The sequence below is a fragment of the Anopheles cruzii genome, chromosome 3, assembly GCF_943734635.1.
Source record: "Anopheles cruzii chromosome 3, idAnoCruzAS_RS32_06, whole genome shotgun sequence".
NCBI classification, from domain to species: Eukaryota; Metazoa; Arthropoda; class Insecta; order Diptera; family Culicidae; genus Anopheles; species Anopheles cruzii.
In genome coordinates, this window is record NC_069145.1 from 78,930,880 (window position 1) to 78,951,806 (window position 20,927).

General features: G+C 51.7%; 3 protein-coding genes across 3 annotated transcripts; 2 read left to right on the forward strand and 1 right to left on the reverse strand.

Annotated features, from left to right (window-relative positions):
* The first annotated feature begins 2,250 nt into the window (after positions 1–2,250).
* On the forward strand, positions 2,251–5,337 carry LOC128271072 (transmembrane protein 87A). The gene is made up of 9 exons (XM_053008506.1): positions 2,251–2,361; positions 2,502–2,562; positions 2,625–2,734; positions 2,800–2,973; positions 3,034–3,243; positions 3,310–3,593; positions 3,659–3,877; positions 3,946–4,217; positions 4,283–5,337. The coding sequence occupies exons 1-9, from the start codon at positions 2,251–2,253 to the stop codon at positions 4,501–4,503; spliced, it is 1,662 nt and encodes a 553-aa protein (XP_052864466.1). The 3' UTR covers positions 4,504–5,337.
* Positions 5,338–6,314: 977 nt separating this feature from the next.
* On the reverse strand, positions 6,315–8,548 carry LOC128272384 (uncharacterized). The gene is made up of 6 exons (XM_053010185.1): positions 8,285–8,548; positions 7,996–8,207; positions 7,790–7,925; positions 7,449–7,711; positions 7,225–7,360; positions 6,315–7,157 (listed from the first exon to the last, which is right to left on the reverse strand). Exons 1-6 carry the CDS (start codon positions 8,364–8,366, stop codon positions 7,066–7,068), a joined length of 921 nt encoding a protein of 306 aa, XP_052866145.1. The 5' UTR covers positions 8,367–8,548; the 3' UTR covers positions 6,315–7,065.
* Positions 8,549–16,417: 7,869 nt separating this feature from the next.
* On the forward strand, positions 16,418–19,957 carry LOC128275764 (uncharacterized). The gene is made up of 6 exons (XM_053014378.1): positions 16,418–16,529; positions 17,108–17,316; positions 17,420–17,555; positions 17,660–17,925; positions 18,101–18,233; positions 18,328–19,957. Exons 1-6 carry the CDS (start codon positions 16,418–16,420, stop codon positions 18,489–18,491), a joined length of 1,020 nt encoding a protein of 339 aa, XP_052870338.1. The 3' UTR covers positions 18,492–19,957.
* The last annotated feature ends 970 nt before the right edge of the window (positions 19,958–20,927 follow it).

Below are 20,927 nucleotides of genomic sequence, written 5' to 3' on the forward strand. Positions count from 1 at the left end.
AGGAGCCACACGCCAAGTAGGCCACGGAATAGTTTCTCCCGGAAGCAGATTAATTTCCTTTGGTGCTGTCCATTTGAGGCTCATTTGAGTTCAACTGCAACCCCCTTTTAATCAAACTACTGGCAGAGTGTAGATCATTCGTCCGGAAGGGCCATAGGACGCGCCATGGAGGGTTGCCGGCGGTCGATTTCGCACCACGTGTCCGTTAACGTGGTATTGTACGTTCCACAGAAGTGTCCACTGTGAGGGTAAAAATCATTAAACAATAAACAGGCGCACACACACAGAGAGAGACAGGTACACCGCACTTGATACTGTATAGGGGACTAGGTGTTTTTTCCAAGGCCGTATGTGTAGGCGAGTGTGTAGCGTAATTTGCAGATACTGGGAGTACGGCAGAGGCTAAACCAGAACAAACAGAAAAAATCATACATGTACGAATGATAGCGGTGGGCTTAATAATAGTATTTATTAAGAATTTCGAATTTCTGAAGCATAATATTTAGATCTGTAAAAAGGAGCAGCCGGATGGAGCAGGTGACTACGAATGGGGCACGCTGTAGTAACCCAAGCCACATGGAGCACTAGATTGTGGCAGTAATTGCCGCAGCAGCAGCAGCCAACATCTTATCGCGCGCCGCAGGGAAGTTACACAAGATCAGCAGAAAAATACATTTTTATAAGCGTAAATGTTTGTGTTTCGGGAGGCTGGCTTCGAACGAAGAAGAGGGTCTAAGGGCGCAGGGTAAGTTTAGGAACAACCCACAGTTTTTGAGGAGGTGTACAAAACACGCGGCCAGGGGAACAACATTGGTGAGCAACCTTTTCTCTTCGTTTTTGTTGCGTGTGCAGGACTTAGTTTGCATTTAACAAAAAAAAAGGAACGCGTACGACTGTCGGAGGTCGGGTCGGTGGTGGCCAACCTGCCGCCCGAGCTAAATGAGTTCACAGATTATTTATTTTAAAGTGACGTTTTATTTATCATTTTTAGCCGATTCAATGCGCTCCGCGGGTGATGAGACACAAAAAAACACACACACACTGTTAGTATTGTTCGTAACGAATGATTTTACGTCTAAATTATGCTTTACAGTTTATTGTTATGAGCTAGGTTTAACTGACTGTATTTTAATGACACAATATGAACATGTGGTATGTGCTACAAACACAAAATAAACCTGTATCAATTAGCATCCCGGTCGTTTGGCTTGCATTTCCATCCGTCTGTTCCGAAATGCATCCTGCATTATAGCGCAAGTTGGTGAGAGGTAAGTAGAAAAACAGAGCAAATACGCGAGAAAATATGCTAATTTATTGATTAATTTATTATGACGATTTGTTTATTGATTCGAACGAAAATATCTTGATCAATGCGGGTTTCCCGTTGCACAATAACGCGTTATTCGTTCTCTGTAGCCGATTGAGGTGAAACTGTACAGTTAGACTAGACTCTTTTAATGCCCGCGAAGAGATGACGAAAGAAATAGTCCGTTTCTAATAGTTGAGGTGACGAGATACTTAATACATTTACAACTTTTAACATACACATTGTAAAGATGGGCTATAAAGCATTTAAATGATTTATGTTTTCCAGCCATAAATGTATGGTAAGTAGTTTTTTACATTCAGATAAGGTTTCTACACAAGTAAAAACGTTTCAGAAGGACGGCTGAAGACGGTGTTTTAAAATTAATAATGGTCATGTTTGTTTGTTACTCGTGCTCCGAGAAGGCCATGTGGGTTCTTTTTATTGGAACAAAAAAAATATTATTTTCTTTTTTTCTATTTACAATTGTAGTGGTTTGTATTGTATTGTAGCAATTGTATTGTAGTGGTTTTTATGAGATTATCAGCGCTACCCGCTACCCGTCAAACGGCTTTTTTGAAATTTAACTGTGTATCGCTTACTGACAGCATTACAGGGTTGCTGAACACTTGTGACAGCGCGTGCTGGCAGTTTTGACAGCAGCTTGCTTTTTTCTCATTTGCTCATGCAAGAAAATATGGCTAATTCTGCTCATGCATAATATGGCTCTTTCTGCTCATGCAAAATATGGCTAATATTTCTGGATAGTGGACTTTTTGGTTTGGTGCAAGGTTCAGTTTCGTTTCAATCGCAACGTTCAATTTGAATCTTTTGAATTTAGTTGATGAAACGTCAAACGTCAAACGTCAAAGTACGAGTGCGTGCTAAAAAAAAACAAAAAAAGGTTTGTTATTTATTTAGTTGTGCCGTAGTCGAACCCGAAAATGAGTGATCCGAAATTGGCGAAATATTTGCGAATATTCTGTGCAATACTCTGTTCCACCGGTGTATTGGCCTTCCCGGAGCAGGGAAAATGGGATTTTGTGCTAACGAAGGTATGCACTGGCGGAGGGGCGCAAATCTGGGTGGCTAGGTGCCAGCTGGTCACAAAACTCCCCCACACTAAAAAGCTGCGTACCGAACGGCTGTTAAAACAAATGACCAAATAGGTGTTACTCATTTCTTATCGCTTCAGCGGAATACGTATATTCCCATTCCCAAGTCCCTTTACGATGGCTTTAGCATCTACGTTCAGGGTGAGTAGTGCGTCATGCGGTGTGTGTTCGGTCCCTATCACGCCACGCTCCCTTCGTTTCAGTAACATGCGAACCGGCCCAAGCGCAGCCACCGGCCAGCAACCACGATGTGCATGTGAACATTTCCTGGACGCTGCGAGAGCTAAAGTGTTGGCAAGAGTATGTCAGCTATGTGAGTATGGCTTCCTTGTTTGCGGTCCACTCCGACCGTACTGACCGAGTCCGGTCCGGTTTTAGTCTTACTTTCTGCAAGACGAACGCTTTCCCGTGAGGAACAACATTACCCAGATTGAGTCCGGCGTGTACCCGAACGTGTGCAGCAACGATCGTCACATCATCATTCCGGAACTCAAGTTCGTTGCCCCCAGAACGGAGCCTCCAAAACTTCCCGCAACGAGAAGCGTTGCATCGGTAAGCCGTTGGACACGGATTCGAGTTGCAACGCAGATTACCTATTGGATTGAATTCCAGATTTCTGGTGGAGAGCAGCAGCAACCAGTCTTTACGGTGACCAAGGATGGGCTGTACATTTTCATCATCCGCATCGAACCGGGAGGCAAGGAACCGCTACGCGCGAGTGACAGCGACCTGGACACTCTGGGCGATTACATAGCGAACGTGCACGTCGAAATACGGCGAGATAATGGCTACCTGTCGGCCGTCGATTGGCCACTGCTTCCGGTAAGAACCGGGGAATTCGAGCTGCAGCTTCAAGTATTTACCATCCGATCGATTCTAATTTTCCAGTTCTACGGAGCGATGTGTCTGGTGTACGTTTTGCTCGGGATCGTCTGGCTCACGGTTTCGTTTCTGCAGTGGCGTGATTTGCTGCGAATCCAGTTCTGGATTGGTGGCGTAATCCTGCTCGGGATGCTGGAGAAGGCCATGTTCTACGGCGAGTACCAGAGCATCAATTCAACCGGTGTGTCCGTCAAGGGTATGGTGCTACTGGCCGAATGGGTTTCGTGTGGCAAAAGAACCCTCGCCCGGATGCTCGTCATAATTGTGTCGCTCGGCTTCGGTATCGTTAAGTAAGTGGTAACTGGGTTATTGGCCGTTTGGTTATGCGAATTAACACCACTCTGCCCTCTTGTAGACCCCGGCTAGGACCAATGTTGCACCGCGTGGTAGGAACCGGGGTGCTGTACCTTGTGTTGGCCTGCGTGGAGAGCTTCCTGCGTATCATGCACACGAAGAACGATCCGAGCAATCAGATTCTGGTTGCCAGCATACCACTGGCCGTGCTCGATTCGGCCATTTGCTGGTGGATTTTCACGTCCCTCGTGCAAACGACGCGCACCCTGCGCCTGCGAAGGTTCGTTCCAGTGTGTGTGACCGGAACGTGGACACCGTGTCGCTAAATTGAGCTTTCTATTTCCCCAGAAACATGGTCAAGTTGTCGCTGTACCGACATTTTACGAACACGCTCATATTTGCGGTGCTTGCATCGGTTGTGTTCATGCTGTACTCGATCAAGGTCCATCGTTTCGCCGACTGTCTGACGGATTGGAGGGAGCTGTGGGTCGATGATGCTTTCTGGCACGTCCTCTTCTCGACCCTGCTGCTGGTCATTATGATCCTGTGGCGGCCTACGAACAACAACCAACGCTATGCGTTCACTCCGCTGCTCGATAACCCGGAGGACGAGGACGACGGTACGTTGGAGAACAATAGGCTGGTACCTCCGTGACTAACACTTCATGTGGTTACACTTTTACAGAGGAAGAGGAACAGTTTGTGTCGGATGCGTACGGAGTGAAGATGCGAGGCGCCAGGAGCGGCTCACCGAAACCGTCCGCCAAGAGTGTGACCACCGACGAGGACAACCTCAAGTGGGTCGAGGATAATATTCCTGCCGCCATCGCTGACGCGGCCCTTCCCGTGCTAGACTCGGACGAGGAAATTATTAACACCAAGTTCGAGGTCTCCAAGATGCAGTAGGGAGCCACTCGCGCGTATGTCCTACACTATACATTATTTAACTAACAGAAGATTGCCCGCACGCGCACGCACGTCCGCGCAGTATCGTATTCTGATCGGTTCCTGACCGTGTTCCGGTCCATCCACGCGCTCGCTTTCGTCCACTGCACTGCGCAACGGGTGGGAGCTGGTCGTTGATAACAAGTGATAGTACTATTTCGAACGGCACTAGTCAAACGTTATAATTTACTCTAACGGCCTGATCGATCAGGGCAATGGAATGAAACTATTTGTGCGACGGTACCGTTCAGTAAGACCGTTGGGTGGCGAGTGTTGACTGGATTATTTGTTTGCGATGTGATTTCGGTATGTGTTTTAATTCTAGTATATAGCAATCTTCTTCCTGGTTCCGCACCAAAAGCCTCCAGGACACCACAGCCTCCAGGGGTCACAATCCGCTCACAAAATTCGACCCACTTTACAGACAACGAGCTGGATGGCAAAGTTGCGAATGGTGCGTCACTTTTCTTTGCCATTGCTGGCCATCCTTCTTCCTATTGCTAGCGAATGTGCACACCGTAAGCTAGAAACGTATCGCACGTTTCCGGACCAGTTTATGATAGTAGCTCTTCTATGGTACACTAGAAATAGGTAAACACGGAAACAAAACCATTGACACCATGAATGACCATGAACAGAGGATTGAGAGGAGCGGGGAGGTAAACTAAGATAGTCCTTATATATTAGAGACGGTTCGCGCTATGAGTACTTCTAGTATATAGACCCAAAAAAGCTACAAATATGAATTGTAAAATTTTGAATTCAAAAGCTTTCGAAATAAAGTTCGAAATTGGAAGCCGAGAGCGGAGACAAACACCTTTAGTCTTGCAACCAACCAAGGATATGCTGCCGGAAACGAAAGGACCTAGCTTTTCGGATGACGCTTTCTTGCATGAAATTAATTCACAAAAACCCGTAAACAAGTTGCATTTTAAACTTTCTGTTTCTGTTTCCAATTTAACGGTTTTTGGTTGTAACCCCAATTTGCTCGGCAGCGTTGAAACAGTGAGCAAAGACGAAGGGGGTCCAAAACGCATCCGAAACCGAACAAGTGCTTCTTTTCCTTCAGCTTCAATTTCTTTTAGCGTAAGCGTTTATTTCTATAGCGCAGCCCCTTCTTAATCGTTTCCGTTTAATTTCTCTTCCTGTTGTGGTTTGATGCTCTTTTGCTGGGAACTATTATGGTTGTATCACTTAACGGCATGAAGGGGTTTGCCATGGAGTAGTATTAAGTTACAACTTCTACTTCACCCTTTAAAGCACAACAATATGGCGCAAACTAAGTAAAAGAAGGTAAACACGGACCAAAGAACGAAATATTATTTGTTTCTATTGCTTTCTGTGTGAGCCACAATGGACACATCAGCTGCATATTGTTCTGTTTCTTATCCTTACTCGCTAATACGAGGGAAAGAGAAGGAAAAGTGTAGCTATTCGCCACCTTGATGCGATGCGCCCTCTAGTGGCGGGTGATGGTAAGTAATTTTTGAATTTTACAACCGGAAGCGCCCGTTTTTTCTACTCAACAGCTCACACAGTTGGCCTTGATGGAAGATTTAAAACCGTAACAACATAACGTTGATAAGGAGCACCTTCATTTGAAGATGTTAAGAGAAGTGTTGGACCATTACCTACCCGTCAAACGCGTGGTCAATTGGAGAAAAACAGCCGAAAAAACAAAAACCACTGGATTGGATTGAAATTTATTATTAGAACTATTCCTGTAGCGTTGTATAACAAATTTGGATTTTGATTTGGAGCTTCTGCCAGCTTTCTCTCTTACACGGTTTTGTTTTACAAAATCTACGAGTGCTATACAGTCAATAAATGTGTGGGAATGGAGGGGCATAACTGTTTTTGTGTACAAATTGTGTTGGCAATTTGATGTAAGGCTCGAACCGAACAGCTTCATGTTGTGTGGTGCTGATTTTGTATTTATTTGCTCGACGATAAAGACGATAAACAACAACAGACGGTTGGTTTATGTAATGTACATAGCTTCAACGTCTCGTTCATTAAAATACTATACTCTTATGCGTGTAAATTTTGCTTTTTTGGCATTGTGATGGCAAGTTTTAAGTCTCGCTTGTGTGAAGCCTTTGAATTGTTCTCAGTCCATCTTAGTATTTACTTTTAACGTGTGACACAACCAAAGTATCCTTCTTCAACAATCGCGCTCCCTTCGACGGAACGTCTGAAGCTTCCCGTGCGCTGCTCTCCACAGCTTACGTATCGTTTGATCGTTTGATCGATCGTTTGATCTTCCGTTTAACCTACAAACCAATATGGTACACGTTCATATATACAAATTCTGTGTGAGAAGCTATAGATATGTGCTTTTCTCGTTCCCTTTTGCTACACATTTTAATTTAAAAACAGACTCAAAAGATTTACAAAAATCGTTGCTTCGCATCTCTGCTAAGAAGGAACTGCCCCCGATCGGTCGTCGGTGTCGGTGATACCGAATCTTCTCAACCAGGAGCCGCAGTTTGTGCTGGTTTGTGGTGCGTGCCATCGGTACAGTTACCGCAGTGAAAGGATGATTCGAAGGGCGAGGGCGAAGAGAAGGACAAGATGCGGCACACCGGAGACGACACTGCGGGCACCGCTCTCTGCTGCAATAGAGGGAATATTTATCACAAAACGGTTGTCCTTGGACCCGGGGGTGCGAGGATGCCGTACCGTGTACCCGGTCCGCTCGCGTAACCGACGATAGTCCTGATTTGCGTGACTCAAGTATTGGCGCTTTTTGAGGTTTGTCAAGCTCCACGCTCTCCTCGTTGCTCTTCCAGTACACGGTCGAGATGGTGGCCAGGCACTGGTTGGGGAGGGGGGACGAAAGAATGATTCGGTATTCGCTACAAAAAAAATTTCCGGTTGTTGGGTTGACATTCCACTGGCCGTACCTTGAGTTTCATATCGCCCCGCCGGAAGTGCTTCGGTTTGACACGAAACTCTAGCCCCAGAATGGACGTTTCGAGCTGATCGGGCATCGAGACGATCGTAGGATAGCGGCGCACCAGCATCGGATCGGCCAGTTCGCTGTTGATGTACCACGTGAGTTGTGCGGCTGGCCGAGCTCTCACAGAAGTGCAGTTTACGCGCACGTGGTCATTTATCTGATACCGCGGTTTGCCCCCCGTAATAATGGGATCTTCCTCCGGAAGAACTGACGGTTGAAGAAAGCGAAATTCCAAGACGTTTGTGAACGAACGTTCGACCACCACGAGAACTCCTTGTGGCTTACCGACAACCAGCATCATATCGTGTTGCGAAACGGTCTGGAAGTAGGGTGCTTCACCCGACACTTCACAGATGTACTTCCCGCTCGAGCCGGGGCCAATAGAATCCAGCGTGATGTGATTGTTGGACGAGTTGTGCACCTGCCAGAAGGATGGGATGGGATGTGAATGGCCGGTGGGGCGACAAAAGGGCGATCGTCGCCGCACTTACGTTCACCGAGACACCTCGCAGCTCAAGGACTTGCACTTCCGGTTTGTCGCGCGGCACGTACCGGTAAAATTCGTGCCCGTCCTTGTACCAGCGGACCGAGTACAGCTCATCGCCCTCCATTTCGTACGGACATTCCAGTCGCACCGATTGCCCCTGAATGGCGTGCTTTGGGACGACCACTTCCTTGAGCTTGACGGCGCCGCCCGCGGGGACTAGAAGAACACAGAATTGTTGAGCTCCATTTCACACTTTTCTTCACCACACACACGTCGCCGATCGCCAAGCTCACCTTGTACGAACGAAAGCAGCAGCGGAAGTAGCAACAGAATCAACATGGCATGTTTTCTTCGATCACCCACCACGAGAACCATTTGGCGACGGGACACACGGGACGAATCCGCGAAGGGACACCAGCAAGTACACACCGTATCACCACCACACCATCCGACAGACCGTGGCCGGGTGATCCATCACTTTCGAAGCGCACATCCCCCGCGGTACTTATCGCACACGCTGCTGGCCGGCCTCGCTTATCACTAATCCGCGCCCGACACTTGGCCTCCCCAAACGCCAAACGGCCACGGCCAAATTCAAAAGCATAATACAGGGCCGCCTCCGTCTATTTAATGGCCGGTTTTTGTGTTCCTAACTCCTAAAGGAACGATGCGGTGGTTGGTCCCGGCACACTTCACTCTCTATTGAGGGCCGCAGTAATTAAAAGCGCAACCTGCGGACAGGATGCACACGATGCACGATGGTACATACACACACCCCAGAAGGGACACGATGAGAAACTGGAGACCCCGAACCGGAACCGTGTGGACGTGCGTTCGGATCCAGCGCCGATGGTGGACTGCCGCAGTCGGGCTGGAAGTGAGCATGGGATTGCCGTGAACTCCCACATCCACGCACAACAACATGCTGCGCGCGGCGGCGGCAGCTGACGGCGAGCGGCGACGGCAGGGTGAGTGCTCCGTCGCGGTCCCTTTCGGTCGGAACCGTTCGTGCGATCGTGTGTCAGCCGAAGCGGAACAAGCGCGTCCGTCGTGCCCGTGCCGGGACCGGGGCTTACACGGATAACGACGACGATTCGACGTTCGACGCTCGGCGAAGCCACGCAAAGGCGCGACACAAACACAAAGTGTAGCCGCAACCACCCTGCTTCCCTTCCCACCGAAAGGATGCATCCGGGGCCGGACCACTTTTTGCGGGGACTTCACGAGGGCTCAGCTTATGATTCACTAAATTATGTATTTTTGACAAATACGCGGACATAACCCCGGGGAGCATGCGTCATGCGGCGCGGCGCGGCTCGGTGGTGGGGAACGCGAGCGCCATCGGAACGCCTAGTGGTCGGAAGTGGCAGATCGAACCGAGAACTTCGTCTTCGACTACATAGTCGCCGCCGACGGCAGTACGTCATCGCCGGGGGGCAAAACTTGACTCCATTTATGGCCCTGCTGAGCTCTGAGCTGAGCTGAGCCGAGCAGTCGTTGGCGAGAGAAGCGCAAATAATCGATTAGACACGCATTATGCGACCATGTGAGGGCGGCGGCCACCCAATTATGTCCGCTAGAGGGTGGCCACTCTATTTTTACTACACACTCCCGACGACGCGACGATCGAGCTGCTGCTGCCGCCGATGATGATGATGATGTCATCGACCTTCGGACGAGTCCCAAAACACGAGCACGCACTTCGATGACGCCTCAAGGGTTGACCTCCCGGCTCACGCGAATGGATTAATATCCCGGTCGTAGGGGACCAAACAGCATTCAAATATCGGCCCCGTCGTCGGGGGCCAATGTTGCGCGGGTGCGTTAGGGCGTGTAAAACATTGTAAACAACGGCCCCAATCAATGGCCAAAGTACTCCAGCACGATCGACGGGGCGGGTCGTCAACAATGGTCAGTGCGACGGGCGTCAAGCGGCCTACTTGATCGGGTTGTCGGTTCGCTCTGAGTGCGCAATTAATTATGCACCGGTTCTCTAAGCACCAAGTAGGCTTCGCTTTGCAATTCGTTATGTTTTGTTGCGCTCCGTGGCGTATCAACATCACACACCCGGCCGGGCCGGCCGCCCTTTTTGCATACACCCGGCCAAGGCGGGCCAAGGAACGGTGGAACTGCCAGTGCGCAAACACAGCGTCGTGTGCAGCGTCGTCGGGGGCGCGTCATGTAAACAGGGATATTTTCAATTACCAACAACAGCCGACCAGCCGACCCGGAGAAGGAACCGCCGAAAAAGAAACCCTCGGCGTTGAAAGCCGCGTCGGGCGGGAAAATGTTATTTATGGCCAATTCCTCGCCCATACGGCACGGCGCACATTTGGCGACCCACCACCACCAATCCGTGCGGTAAATCAATAACCCGAGGAACCAGAAGGATGCGGCCGGCCGGCCGCCCGGGGGTTCGTCACAAGAGGTGGTACTTCTGGTAACGTGAGTGGCCGCCGCCTTTCTGGAGCTCCGGAGAAAACAAAGCAAAGCGTTTTCAAATTGTGGTTCTTTCTAACCCGGGCGGGGGTTCTTCGTTTCAGGAAGAACATCTCGGTGGAATGGAAATAAATTTCCGAGAACGGAACACGCATGAAGGAACGTACTCTACAATGTCTCACTGGATGGTGCGGCCTCTATCGCGTGTGTGGCGGATTGAACACAGGGTCACTGCGGCACTAATCCGGTAATCGAAAACGATTAGCGGATGGCCGCCCGAGCGCAGTTCGAGACCAATCATCGATTAATCGTCACCGCGTCCGCTGAAGGGTGTAACGTTACACTTTTACTCGGGGCGGCGGGGATGACTGACGTGACCCCGGAGCCGGCTCCGGGAGTGCTGTTTTCTCGATTCCGAGAGATAAAAAACCGGGCGTCGGCGGCGAGGGGCGAACGACATCTGCGAAGCGTTAAGTGGTCGTGGGACACACTCTCTTCGGGTGTGGGAGCGCAAGACCCATTTTCGGTCGCACTTGGCCGGGTATGGTGAACGCATCTCGAGCCGGCAAGTTGAGAGGAAATAATAAGGAGAACAAATTGCTGCTTCCCGGGCGCGAGGGTGCGCGCAATAATCGATGGTGATTGGATTGGTGCAGCCGCCGCCGCCGCCGAGTGCGTCGTAATTCCCTTTTTCCGGGGACTTTGGGCCTGATATTCAATCTACCGATTTGACTCCCGACGGCAGCGGCAGCGGCGTAGGGTTCGCTGGATCGCGCCGGGCATCATAAAGAAGCTGTTCTTTAGCTCACGGAACACGGGCCGGCCCCGGAGTGAAGTGCCCAAAAGACATTATTTCATTTTATGAAGTGTTTGAAGCGGCGCACTGCTTGCGACGTAGATCGTAGATCGTACTCACGATCGCGGGCGTAAATGGATCGCGCGTCAGTGAAATGCATTAGCGCGATGGTGTGAACGATCGCAAGATCGTGTTTAACAACCCTTTTCCGCCTTCTTTTTAGTGTTTTAACTCAGTCCACACAGTCCCTCGAAAGGATCAAGAAACCTTTCCGAGCCCTGCAACAGCGAGATCGAACCAGGAGGACACTCCCGACTCCGATCGGTGATCAATGTCTGAACACGTATCACTTTTCGCCAAAAACACTGAGCCGCGGAAACGCTCACGGAAGGACGGGCCTGGGTCTGTCGCCCAAATGTGCACGACACCGCGCACACACACACACACACACCCTTCCTAATTGAAACCATATGGCGACCCATATGATGGCAGGCGGACCTCAGTTTTACGCATTATCGGGAAGCCCCGGTCCACATGACGCTTCGCAGTTGCGCGTGGTTCCCGGGTTTTTTTCGGGGCAGATGGGATCGCCGAAGAGCCCTTCGAAACCCGTTCGAAGAGATCCACTTCTCGGGTGCGAATCCCGCGCCAAGTCGATCCGCGCGTACTTCGAGAGCTTCCGTGTGTGGTTCCGGGTGATCCGGGTGACCCGTGGGGCGTGTGTTTTTTGGCCGACCGGCCAGCCGGCCGGTCCGGGGATTGGGTGTCATTAATCACAGCGGTGGGTGCGTGCGTGCGTGATTTACGGCTTTCGGACCGGGCACCGGGCGTGGTGCATGTGGATTGTAAACAGCGCTACAAATACGGTTCTCGTAAACAAGAAAAAGTCGGGCAAGAACTCGGGCTCTTTAAACGCCTGCGCCCCGACTTAGGGTGGGGTGTCCCGTTTTTTTTTTTCGTTGTTGTTGGCTTTGACTTACAATTGACTGTTTATCACGGCGGGATGCGTGCTGCAGTTTCCATTAGTCCGCAATAAAATCGATCGATCGCGTGGCTCGGCCCGCTCGGCGGGGGTGCCACGGGTCAACAATTGCTCGATATCTGTCCATTAGCTGCAAGGTATTTGGATGTAGGTTAATAGGCACCGGGAGGTTCTTGTTTTCGTTCGATGTACAGACCCTCGGCACACTGTTTGCTTTGCATCCTGCACCGGGGCCCCTACCGAAACATAATCCGCCGGCCGCCGGCCGCCATCTCCCTGGCATTGTCCGCGTAAGTGGGGTGAAAAGTGCAAGTCAAAGGTGTTTGGTGGACGCGCGCGCCGGACCTTCCACACACAAAGCCCAAACTGGCGGCTTCGTCACGCCGCATGACTCATGTGCGGCTCGGGAAACGATTCGGGAAATGTATTTATCATGATGCCGACCACCGATTACTCACCAATTGGGACACGGACCGGCCCCGAGAAAGGTGCCAACAGCTGTCATTAGGACGCGAACACAAACAGCAAATAGGGCCCGGGCCCCTTTTTGTGAGGGCTTCGGACCACCGGACCGGAGTTTAATATTACAGACACAGCGTCGTCCCCGGCACAGAGCACGATTCACGTGTGCATTAATGGTGATATTTTATTAAGTTACTTATTAAAAGAAAAAGGTGGCCCCGGACGGACGGATCAAATGATATTGCATTATCGTGGTTGCGGCAAGGACGACCCGGCGTGGCCGACGTCGTCGTCGTCCGCGCAGAAGGACACCCCGGCGGACACACTCGGACGAAACAAAAGGGGCCGCGGTCGTTCCAAAGGAACCAAAGGAGTGGGCCGCCTTCTTTTGTCTCCGGTCACGTACATCAGCAATGCACTAACTAGGTGAAAAAGAGTTGTCTCCATCAGAATTACGTGACGCTGCTGGCGGCGACGACGACGACGACGACGGCGACGACGGCATCCTCTCATTGTTTCATTACTCGAGAACATCCTTGTCCTTGTGCGCGGGCCACTGCAGACGAACGTCTCCTCGGTGTGGGGTTACACGTCCGAACAGTGTGCGAAGTAACGACCACCAGGGCAGGGCGCCTTCGTGTGGCTCACAGGATTTGATTGCACCGAATTTTATCACATCCGCACGATCATATGCTGTGTGGAGCCTGTGGCCGGTGAATGCACTTTTCCACTTAAAGCCCTCCCCAGGGGGCGAGTTGGTTGTTCGAGATCCTCAAGGAATGATTAGAACCCGGCTGGCCAAAAACGGTTGTCGAAGGCGATTAGACGGCTATGGCGCGGCGTCGGGATGGCCCGTTTTAGGCAGCCGGCAGCCCTAATTGGAATCAATTTATTCTTTGCCAACATTTAATTGTTTAATTGGGGTTGACTCTCTGCGACTCCGAGCGACAGAGAGAGAGAGAGAGCGCGCGACGAATGAGACACGAGCACCATAATTTTGCAGAATTCAATGTGACACTGAGTAAGAGGAATTCTTAAAGAAATTAACATTCTCCCGAAAACCCTGGAGCCTGCCACGGTCACGACCATAAAGTGTGTTGACGAATGACTCCAATTCCAGTATTCCGTTCTCGCTTCATTCCATTTCTGAGAGAAACAACTCTTCGGTCGGCACTGTCACGGCGACTTAACCACTTATTGACCCACCGACTAGGTTGTCGCCAGGACTTTTTGTCTCGCAGGGTCTTTAAAACAATGCGCCAAATAATGGCAAATGTAAACATGCACCAAAACCCATCAACCGCAGCAGCAGCAGCCGGTGGCCGGTTAAGCCGGTGGCCGCAGCCACCCGGGGTCTCGTGCCACCCGCCCGACGTCACCCGCACCCGCCCGGTATCTGTTGTTTCGATAATGGAGAAATAATGGATTAATCAGTGAACCGTGCTGTGGCCTCACGAAGCGCGGAGACCTCTTAAAGCCGGTCCAACCAGCCAGCCAACCAGCCGACATCCGGCGCCATTTTGCTGCAGCATGGACAAAAATGTTGTGCGCGTTACACGTTATCATAAATCACCCGCGTCTGATCGTCGGGCGCCCGGCACCACTCGGTGGGGTCACCGAGGGAAGCGGGGAGGAAAAAAGTCCCGACGGCCATCGTGTATCGAGTGCTCGCTCTTCACGCGATTCACCACTTCGCACTGTTGCGTGATAGGTCGGTTCGCGGTCGCCCCGGTCGTCCTGGATCCGCTTCTATTTTACGCATCGAGCGCGCACCGAAAAGAAAGGCGCTCCGTTTGTGGAGCCAATATATTTAATCCTTCGTTGAACTGGAAAAATCGATTCCGTTGCACTTGCATTTTTTATGGTCCGCCTGGCCGGTCCGCGCAAAAAAACGTCCTGCCCCCGTTGGGCATCCCCGGAAGTACCCGGGGAGCGGGAACGAAAAAAAGCCCTACAAAAAGCGCGCCCCACAGAACCGATGGACCAATGACGATGATGATGATGAGGAGGAGGAGAGCAACAAAAAACGGCCACCGGAGTCCTGGTTCCGGTGAAGGATTCAATGCGGTTTTGTGCACACGACGGCGACGCGCGCGCCAGTTGATTACAGCCAGTCGGTAATATTTGTGGCAAATGTTGAGAACCGTCACGGCGGGGGGTGGCGGGCGGATTCGTCCCCCGGGGGGTTTGCGGGCGCCGTGCCGTGAACAAGAGATAAACTCTGGCACCCCTCTCGGGTTTCTCTGATGCGCACGGATCATAAATTTGATTTTTAAAGCCAATCATGTGTGCCATCGTGTTTCGGGGTTTTTTCGGTTTTTGTGAGGCATTGAAATGAGGCCCCCGTGCAATGGAACGCCACGGAAGGCGTAGAAATCAATGGGAAAACAATAAATTTGTTGGCCACACCTAGCGGCAGCGATGGCTTAATTTACGCGCGATCGCCAACAACCCATCGATCGCGCCTTGTTTCGCCGCCGTGTTCCGTTTTCTTCCGAACACACGAATGGACGGACGGCATAATAAATGTCACAACCACTTGATTGACTACTTTTTCGGGGCGGGGGTGCGGTCGCTGGGACCGAACGGTTGGGTGGACACGGTCTACGATCGTTTAATTTATGATGAAGGTTTTGATTCAATTCTCCGCGTCCGCGTGAGTCAGTGGTCCCCCCGCGTGCGCGATCGGCGCCATCCGTTCCGCTCCTTGGGTCCGCGGTCCGGGAAGAGCTAATTGATTGATAAAGCATTTACATTCCATCGTCGTCGTCGTCGTCGCGGTCGGATACTTAGAAACGGCCACTACCTACCCCGGCGCCAGGGTTTGACCGACGGTTGGTACCGACACCGTCCACCAGGGTACGCTGCGAGCGGGCGCATGCGCTCCGCTGGCGGAATGTTCGTTCGCTGCGTGCTCTTCATCTCGTGTCACTTTGAAGCCCACTTTAAAACGGCCCCCAAACGGTACCAGCCACACAGCAATGCCTCCGGCGACCGAAGGCCATTGGTTTTCGTATCATTTTCTCATCTTGTGAACCGAAATTAATGAAACCAACGGACAGTATCGCTCGCACGAGCACTAGCAAGCGGTTTGAAGCGCACCCGTAGCAACGAATCCGGCCCTTTAGACGGACGATCGCTCGTGCAGCATTCCCGAACACACGATGGCCACGCGAACCACGACGACGACGAAGGACAACACCACCACAGAATGCGATGGGAAATGGGAAATCAGTCGCCAAAGAACTTTCGGACAAAGGCCCGCGCTGCGTGTTCGGGTTGTGAATATTGTGGAACAACACAGTGTGGTGTGTGGGCGGCGGGGACCGTGCGTGCGTGTGTGATGAAAGTGAAATGATCCGAACCCACGACTGTAAACGCACGCCAGAGTGACGCACAAACGATCGCTCGGAGTGATAACAACAGCGCCCAACACGGATTGGATACGCCTCTGGAGCCGTGATTTGATACTGTTGTTGTTGTTGTTGTTCTTGTTGATGCAGACCAACCCGTCCCCCGACATGCTTCGGAGGGCGGCCGCGACATGTGCAGTGGCTCTGAGTGCATAAAATAGGTGACAAATACACACTGCTGAGGTGCGCCCGAATCGATCAAATACCTCGGGTGGACGAGAATGCGTGATGCGTACGCCTTAGACAAAGGCATCGCGGCAGGCCGGCCATCGGATTGTTCTTCGGGCGTGTAACGGCACAATAGTATGCTAGCGTGGCCCACTGCTGCTAACCAATGACACGATATGAGCACGTATGCGTACACAGCTCGCAGCTGCAGGGAAAAACGAAAACAATGCACGAGATGTGGTGTTGGATAGTGTTACTCAGTTTGTTGTTAGTCAAAGGTAAGTGGAACTGGGTCTGTAGGTCCTCATTTTACCCCCGGAATGTCCGACAAGACCGCGCTTCAACTGGGGGGGCAGACGAAGCCCGAAAAAAAACGATTTGACATTAATCTTTAACGTCAAATTGTTTATGAGTTCGCGAATTCATATACGATTTGACATAAGCGCGATCGATTTGACATTTTTACGCACGGATTTACGCTTCGTGTGGCCCCCCCAGTAAGAATGGCGATCCTTTTTCTTGATTCCGTTGTCCGTGCACTTTCAAAACAACTCACCATTACACCATAATTTCCGTCCCCCGGGCAATCACAGCAGCCATAGGCTCCCCCATTAGTATTCCTCCCCGACGAAGGTCCGAATTTTCCCGGTTTTCCCGGTTTTCCCGGTTCTTTAATTACGCGACCGCGCAGCGGCATACTTTGTTTGCCGGGAAGTTTTGGCAACTCAAACGAAACGAAAACATCACCAAAATGGCGTGGCCCTGGAATTAATGTGGTGAATTTCATTTGCCCCATCTGCTCTCTCTCTCTTCCTCCCTCGTTCTTTCTTTCGCTGGCGGCGGCCGAATTTGGCAGAATTCGCGTCAGGTATTATGCTAACGGAGGTCCGGGTGCCGAAGCACACGATAAAGGGCCACTCGGTGCGGCTCGAGTGCCACTACGACATGGAAGGGGAAGCGCTCTACTCGGTGAAGTGGTACAAGGATGGCCGGGAATTTTATCGATATGTGCCAAGAGACGATCCTCCCGGGACGCTGTTCCCGCAGCCGGGCACCGCGGTGGACGTAAGTTGTCTTCTCCGTCTCTTATGTCGTCCGCCGTTTCCCTTACGAGCCTACATTTGACCTCCTCCCGTGTCGTAATGTCACCTCCCTCCCCCCCCGGCAGCTGCTTAATTCGACCAGCGAGCAAGTGGTGCTGGATCCGATCGATCTCGCCTCCAGTGGCAAATATCGATGCGAGGTATCGGCCGAGGCGCCCTCCTTCCAGACGGTCTCGGACCACGGCGAAATGCTGGTAGTCGGTGAGTAGCCACGCGCGGCGGCTTACGTTGGCCCCCCCAGAGGGGAACTGCAATGCCATTCTGCTGTGTGTTTGTTTGTATGCGCCGGCGGGGTGCTGTTCCAGTGCTTCCCGAGGAGGATCCGTACATTACGGGCGGCAAGCCGCGGTACCAGATTGGCGATATCGTGCGCGTGAACTGCACATCTGGCCGCTCGAAGCCGGCCGTCCATCTGACCTGGTACATCAACGGCGAGGCGGCGGACAGTGCGCTGGTGCGGCGCTTCGAGCCCATCGTGTCCGGAGGGCCGGACAAGCTGGAAACGTCCGTGCTGGGGTTGGAATTCCGTGTTAAGGCGAAACATTTCAAGCGAGGCGATATGAAACTGAAGGTAGGAGAAGGTGTGCCCCTCGCCGCGCGGCGCAGCGCGGCGCGTCGTGGCCCTATAAAGGGCGCGTGTGGCCGCGCAAAGAGAGCGAAATATCTAAAACATGCAAATTTCTGTGTTCCTTTCTGCTTTGCTTTTTCGGCCCCGGCGCGGCCCCACCAACACACGCCGCGCGCAGTGCCTCGCGACCATCTCGACCGTGTACTGGAAGAGCAACGAGGAGAGCGTGGAGGGCGAAAAGATCCAAAAAGCGCCAATGCTCGAGTCCCGCCGGGCCGTTTCCACCGACACGCGAGCGGACCGAGTTCAAGGTAAGTTTCTTTATGGCGCACAAGAATCCGCGACCAGCTGGGGGTGCTCCTTCCTTACGTCTGCCCTTCCTCCACTTTCGGTGCCCAATTTCAGCGGCGAGCAATGATGCACTGGCGAATAAATATTCATCGGGGCTGAATTTTGCATTACGCGTGCTCGGATTGCTGCTGGTCGTGAGCGGCGTCGGCGGCCTCGGATCCGTCTGGCCCTCGCCCGGCACCACGGTGGCGGCCGGTCCGTGGCTGCACGGCTCCTAAACCCGCTGCAACCGCTGCCGAACTACGTGAACATGGCGAACGGCGCGCACTCTTCAGCTGTAACAATTTTATTATCATTCACTATAATACATTCCGTCCCGTCAAGAAGCGCGGGGATCGACCCTTTTCGACCCCTCCGAGCAGCGACTCCAGCAGCGTGACCGAACGAGCGGTGGTGAAGCGCACTGGTGGTGGTGAGCGTCGTGGATTGCGCCTGGAAGCCTGCACACCGAGGACGACGACTTACTCCCGCCAGCAGCTGTCTGTCAGCGGAAGGAAGCACCGAATTAGAGGCCCGAGCCCCGGACATGTGGGGAATCCTCGAGTCCTGCGTCCGGACGGACTACTGCTGCTGATGATGATGCATATCACGCCACCGCCACGACTGAAATGCAGACCTGAACCGCGCGAACACACCCCAAAGAAACACCACCGTTTCGAGGGGTATTCGGTGGCGCAGACTGGCTCTCTATTCCCCCGTCCCCCTCGCCCGCCTGGCAACACTAATGATCTCATCGACACGAACACACTTCTCAATTAATGAGGGGCCACAGAAGCCCAAAGGAAGGACTTTTCCGCGGAACCGGGAACCGATTAGGATGTACAATCGGCGCCCAACTCGCCCAATGGCCGCGCGTGTATTTCCCACACGAAACGAGACGCCAAAAAAGGATTAAACAAACGAAATCATATCAACGTACACGACCACCACACAACGACACAATGAAGTAATATCTCGATGTGCTTTTTCACTGTTTTCACTCTCCACACCACTCCCAAAAACAAACCAAAATGGAGGACAAAAAAAAGATGGCGCCAAAAAACGAGGAAGGACGAACGCGAATCGAAAACATAAAACATATCACTCCAGTGAATATTTGAAAATTTAAACGAAACCAAACGAAAAAACAAAACGGAAAACGGAAAACACTTTTCGCTCTTTTATCATCGTGGATAAGTCTGTCTGTCTGTCTGTGTGTGTGCGTGCGTGCGTCTGTGAGTGAGTGTGTCACCGCGAACCCCGTGCCACACACGTCGTGCTCGCCGATTCTCTCCTGCGTGTAAATAATGTTTGTACATATTGTAAAACTGATGGGTCCGGCGCCCGGCCGGTTGGCTGGTTGGTGGCCCCCCTCGAGACTCTCGTTGGCAAACTGTTTTTTCCTTATATTTTCCTTGTCATGTGCAATTTTAGATAAAACAAACGTCTGAAAGCAGCAAAAAGTCAGTCAAACCCCAACACACAAAAACACACACACACGAAACACAGTACACGCACACATTACGCAGCAAACGACTACGAACTACTAACTACTAAAACCTACTGCAAACCTAATATAACAACTACTCGGCCGTACTCGGTAAATACTCTTCTAGTGAAAATTGTTACTTCTCCGGGGGGGGCGTACGGTGCACGGGGTGCGCCGTATGCGCCCCGCAGGAACGATGAACGGGGTGAATGAATGGTACGCGATGGTGACTGATGAATAAAGAATACTTTTATCCATTACACGAGATTACACGCGCGAGATGACCCGTTTCATTTTTTGCGCCCTTTTCAGCGTTTATATCACCGAATCGCAGACTCTCGTTGAACACTACCGATGGCCTGGACCACGGATCATTCTAACTGTGGTTAGATTCGCTCCGTGCCATCGAACGAACAGACACACCGACAGATGGTCCATTTTATCGAAGTTTTTGGCACCGAACCATCTGTGATCGATCTGACAGCGCGCCGTTAGTTGGTCACTTCCGGGTCGCCGGGTCGACGTTTGTTTTGTTTCTAATTGTTTGTGGCTTAGGCATCATGAATGTTTCCGAATTGGTGAAAACTACGAAAAGGAAGGCTTGTAGAAGGTAAGTAGAAGCTACGTTGTGTTGTTGGTTTTTGTTTGAACTTGGATCGGCAAGCTCTGTGTCGTCGCCATGGCTACAGCTATGAACTTAAACCTCAAACGTGAACGAGACTGAACATTAATTTTATGCACAAACCATGTCGATATCGCGGCCGTGTCCAACGTAAGAATTGTGACCGATGCCTGAATGTGGTGGTGGCGGCCAAAATGGTAGCAAATTAATAAACGTCCGAGAGAAGTCCGAGACCGGCCCGGAAGCTGCGTGTAATTGATGCGTGACAGTTAATGGGGCGTGCAGGAACCGCGTCGCACGGCGGCGGCGACGGCGACGGTAGGAATCCTTCTTGGCTGGGTGCCACCTCGACTCGGGGGAATTATCAATCAATTACTTTATTTGCCAAATAAATGTCAAATATCTTTCACATCGTTCCGGCCACCGACACCGACCAGCACCATCAACAAAACGGACGACGACGACGACGACGTGTGACACTGGATCACCCGGACCCAGACACAGGACCACGTGGCACGTGGTCCTGGTCGAGAGAACCTGGTCAAGAAAGTGTCCCCCCCACCC